The sequence below is a fragment of the Cicer arietinum genome, chromosome 8 (genome assembly GCF_000331145.2).
Source record: "Cicer arietinum cultivar CDC Frontier isolate Library 1 chromosome 8, Cicar.CDCFrontier_v2.0, whole genome shotgun sequence".
NCBI classification, from domain to species: domain Eukaryota; kingdom Viridiplantae; phylum Streptophyta; class Magnoliopsida; order Fabales; family Fabaceae; genus Cicer; species Cicer arietinum.
In genome coordinates, this window is record NC_021167.2 from 2880504 (window position 1) to 2885015 (window position 4512).

Below are 4512 nucleotides of genomic sequence, written 5' to 3' on the forward strand. Positions count from 1 at the left end.
AAATATTTATTTTATTTGAATAAATAATTAGACATATATTTAAATAGGTTGATGAGTTAATATGTCAATAAAATTAAAATTTATTTTGATATTTAACATGTCATCTTGATGAATCTGAATTTATATGACATTTTATTTCAATTTTTTCTTATAATAATATATTTTTATATGTCAAAAACTAAAGAAGAATAATATGCTTAAATTATTAAAAATTTAATATCTAACAAAAAAAAAAACTATAATTTAATTTTTTTTACAATTTTTGACTTTGTTCTGCCTCATCTATTTTCACAAATACGCAATAACTATGGAATTAGTTTGACGATAAAATGATCACTCCGGTTGAAGTTGGTAATGATGATTAATTTTGGACGAATAGATTGACTAATTGTATAAATGTTTGTTATTGTCTATTAGTCTATTTAAAAATTTATTTTACTTTAATATTTTTAAATAAATAATTAGACATATATTTAAAAAGACTAACGGGTTAATATGTCAATAAAATTAAGATCTATTTTGATATTTAATATGTTATTTTGATGAATTTGAATTTATACGACATCTTTATAATAATATATTTATGTATATGAAAAACTAAAGAAGAATAACATACTTAAATTATTAAAAGTTTAGTTTGTTTGTCTGTCTGGTCTATTTTCAAAAGTATGCAATAACTATGAGACTAGTTTTATGATAAAATGATCACTCCAGGTAGAGATAGAAATAGACTAGATCGTTCGTCAGGGTCTATTACCTGACCTACTTATGGTTTGGTCTAACATAGTCTATTTAATAAAAAGGTTAGACTCAGACTATTTTAAAGTATATCTGTTTAAATAGATCAGACTTATAAAAAAACCTATTAAGCATGACAAATCGGTCTATATATATATATATATATATATTATTTATTAATATTATTTTTTATTATTATTTATCAATGATATTATTTTTTATTTTAAAGTTTATCAATTAAGTAATTATACTCAGTAGTCGTTTCATATTTGTTTGAGAGGTAATAATTGGTGCATTTATTTTAAAAAAAATATATTATTTAAAATTTAAAATTATTTTTTAAGTTTAAACGGTGTTTATTTCAGATTTTTAAAAAAATATCTTATTAAAAAAATTATTTTTATATTTAATACATATAAATATATAGAATATAATATTAAAATATTTTAATATTAATAAGACTTTTAAATAGATTTTGAGGTGTTTATAGGTCCTTGTGCGTCTTTTCTTTGTCAGAGAGTCGGCCTTTCGAATCCTTGTGGGTCTTTTCCCACCCTCCGATTGAAGTTGGTAATGATAATTAATTTTGGACGAATAAATTGCCCAATTATATGAATGATGGGGGATGAATATTAAACAAGTTGGTTAGGTAACAACAAGCCAAACCAAAATAGAAGCAGCAATTTCCATTTTTTCCATTCCACCATATCACAACCACGCGTCACGCCAAATTTACACTCAAATCAAAATCCCTAAATGTGATACCACTGAAAAAGAGTTGAGTCAGTTAAGTTAAATCCAACATAACGGTATAATCTATGTTATTGTCCAAAAACCATTTATGCAATTATATCATATATATTCAATTCATTATTAATATTCTAACCTAACCGATTTCGATTCTTTTTCTCTCGCTGATCAGAAAACATGGCGGATTCAGTTGAGCTTCCGAATCGGTTAGCAATACTTCCATTCAGAAACAAAGTTCTCTTACCTGGCGCCATCATCCGAATTCGTTGCACTTCACCTACCAGGTTTGTTACTTCACGCTCCTCCAATATTGAATGAATGAATGTTTCTTAATTGAATTGAATTGAATGCAGTGTAAAGTTGGTGGAACAAGAACTGTGGCAGCGTGAAGAGAAAGGGTTGATTGGAATCTTACCAGTACGTGATTCTGCTTCTGCTGCTGAAACTAAGCCACCACTGGGTCCCACTTTATCTCAAGGTGTAGATTCTCTAGACCAAAGCTCAAAAACTCATGGTGGTTCATCAGATTCTCATGCCAAAATTCAGCACGATGTTGTTCATTGGCATAATAGGTATAGCTCAGCTGAACATCTTTTCTGTCACTTTAAGAATCTGAGATCAAATTATACTTATACTCAATTATAAGCAAAATTACCTACTTAATTTAAGGGTATTTTGGAATAATAACACTAAATGTGTATTGATTAGTTGACATTTGCTTATATTTGAGTCCAATAAATGTAAGCACTTTTTTGCTTATAATTGATTTCAGAGGGAATACATTCTAACAGTTCATGAGACCATCTCCACAAAGTTGTATCAGTCTAATGGATTTTGATTTAGTTTGTTGTTTCTTTCTTTCTGCTAAATTGATTGTTCTTCTTTCATATTTCTAACTTGAACTTTTCATATCATATCGTCCCGCAATTTTTGAATGCTATGGATTGAATATGTTATCTTTGTGAATTTTTTATAAATAAAATTTTCAAATGGAGTTGAATTTTAATAGGCCTTGAAATCCAGGGGGGTAGCTGCTCGAGCATTACACTTGTCCAGGGGAGTGGAGAAACCAAGTGGGAGGGTCACATACATAGTTGTTCTTGAAGGTTTGTGCAGATTTAGTGTCGAGGAACTAAGCACAAGAGGAGCATACCATACTGCTAGAATCTCTTCTCTTGAGATGACTAAGACTGGTAATTGTTCATCTTTTTCTTTACCACAGGTTTGTGATGTTACTTTCACACATTGTTCTGAAATTGAGCTTTTGATGTCTTTCTATGAATGCATAGATCATCAAAGCATGTGCCAAGTTAATAATTAGCACATCAGCTCAGATATGTTATTCTGCATGAGAAGCTAATAAGTTTTTATTCTAATTTGCGAAAAACTTAAGATTTATATAATGCAAACAGTTTCCTACTTAGAAAATATGTTGAAAGATCATATTTAATGACACCAATGTTCATTTTCTCAATTGTATGCCTTAAGTGTGTCAACTTCGTACACTTATTTATCTTTGAAGATGCTGAGTTGCTTCCGTTTTTCTAATCTAGAGATGGAACAGGTGGAGCATGACCCGGATTTCATAATGTTATCACGTCAATTTAAAGCAACTGCCATGGAGCTTATTTCTGTTCTGGAGCAGGTAAAAGCTTGTAACAATATAGCATAAATACCTCTGCAACAAACATGAAAAATGGGGACCTATTGCTTGAGCATTGATCAACAAAAGCCTCTAGCAGGCTGGTTTAGATGGTTGAAGAATATCATTATAAATCCATGATGATTGCATAAAGTATTCCTTAAATATATTATATGAAATATTGCCTGTAGACCTATTTCTTGATAGCTTGTTCTTAGTCCAATTGGTTGGTTGGTGTAAACTACTGTGTTATGGCTATAGACTATTTTTTTGTGGTATTATGGGCATTTGCGTGGGAATTAGTAGCTACTGTTTTTCTTTTTGTAGAAACAAAGTACTGGTGGAAGGACGAAAGTTCTTTTGGAGACTGTTCCTGTTCACAAGTTGGCTGATATATTTGTTGCTAGCTTTGAGATAAGTTTTGAAGAACAATTATCAATGTTGGATTCTGTTGATGCTAAAGTGAGGCTTTCAAAAGCAACTGAATTGGTTGATAGGCACTTACAGGCAAGTCATACAGTTAATGATGCTTCCTTGAGGTTTGTTTCCTATTACTAGTCTATTGATTCCACTTTTGTCTACTGCCAACAGTCAATTCGTGTAGCTGAGAAAATTACACAAAAAGTTGAAGGACAACTGTCAAAATCTCAAAAAGAATTTCTTCTGCGTCAGCAGGTTAGCTTTCTCAACATCCTGTTGATATATACTTCTGATGCCGATGAAAGTATAGGGGAAACATTGATAAAGATTTATACTTCTGATGTTATGTAAGGTTTTATGTCTATATTTAGGCAATACAGGCTTATCAGCTAACTATGAGAAACAATGTTTTGTGCAAAACCATAGTGCCTCAACTTATCTCATGGTTTTGATGGAGGTTTATTTAACATGATCACTGTGTCTTTATTGCTCAAATGGTTATTTCTCTACTTATTGAAATTTCTGAGAGCAGTAGATTATGGTTTACATGCATAATATCAAAATTTTGTTGGCCTTCAAGCCATTAGACACATTGAAATGGTACTATCTCTGATAATATACATTTCAGTAATGAGTAATTAGACTAGTTTTCTTTTAGAGAAGAAAATGACAAATTAAACGGTGTCTTTAATTTTATTTACGGAAGCAGTATATAAACTGTGAAATATCATGCCAAGGATTTCGAAAGTCTTGGACCTTGGCCAGTTCTGCTGCAGAGAAACATTTTAATTTTGTTTATACATATTGTCTTTGTTGGGACTTTATCTGATTGGACTGCTCTTGCATTCTTTTGTGTGAAAATGTATACTCAGATGAAGGCTATAAAAGAGGAACTTGGGGATAATGATGATGAGGAGGATGACCTGGCTGCCCTAGAAAGGAAGATGCAAAGTGCAGGAATG

At 30.7% G+C, this 4512-nt stretch overlaps 1 protein-coding gene across 1 annotated transcript in view; it reads left to right on the forward strand.

Annotated features, from left to right (window-relative positions):
• The first annotated feature begins 1350 nt into the window (after positions 1 to 1350).
• Positions 1351 to 4512, forward strand: part of LOC101495398 (lon protease homolog 2, peroxisomal) — a 9291-nt gene continuing 6129 nt past the window's right edge. The window contains exons 1-8 of the mRNA XM_073364327.1: positions 1351 to 1547; positions 1661 to 1772; positions 1842 to 2060; positions 2512 to 2681; positions 3042 to 3133; positions 3458 to 3637; positions 3722 to 3805; positions 4423 to 4512. Of these exons, the coding sequence (XP_073220428.1) occupies positions 1666 to 1772; positions 1842 to 2060; positions 2512 to 2681; positions 3042 to 3133; positions 3458 to 3637; positions 3722 to 3805; positions 4423 to 4512 (942 nt within the window). The 5' untranslated portion in view covers positions 1351 to 1547; positions 1661 to 1665. The remainder of the gene's footprint in view (positions 1548 to 1660; positions 1773 to 1841; positions 2061 to 2511; positions 2682 to 3041; positions 3134 to 3457; positions 3638 to 3721; positions 3806 to 4422) is intronic.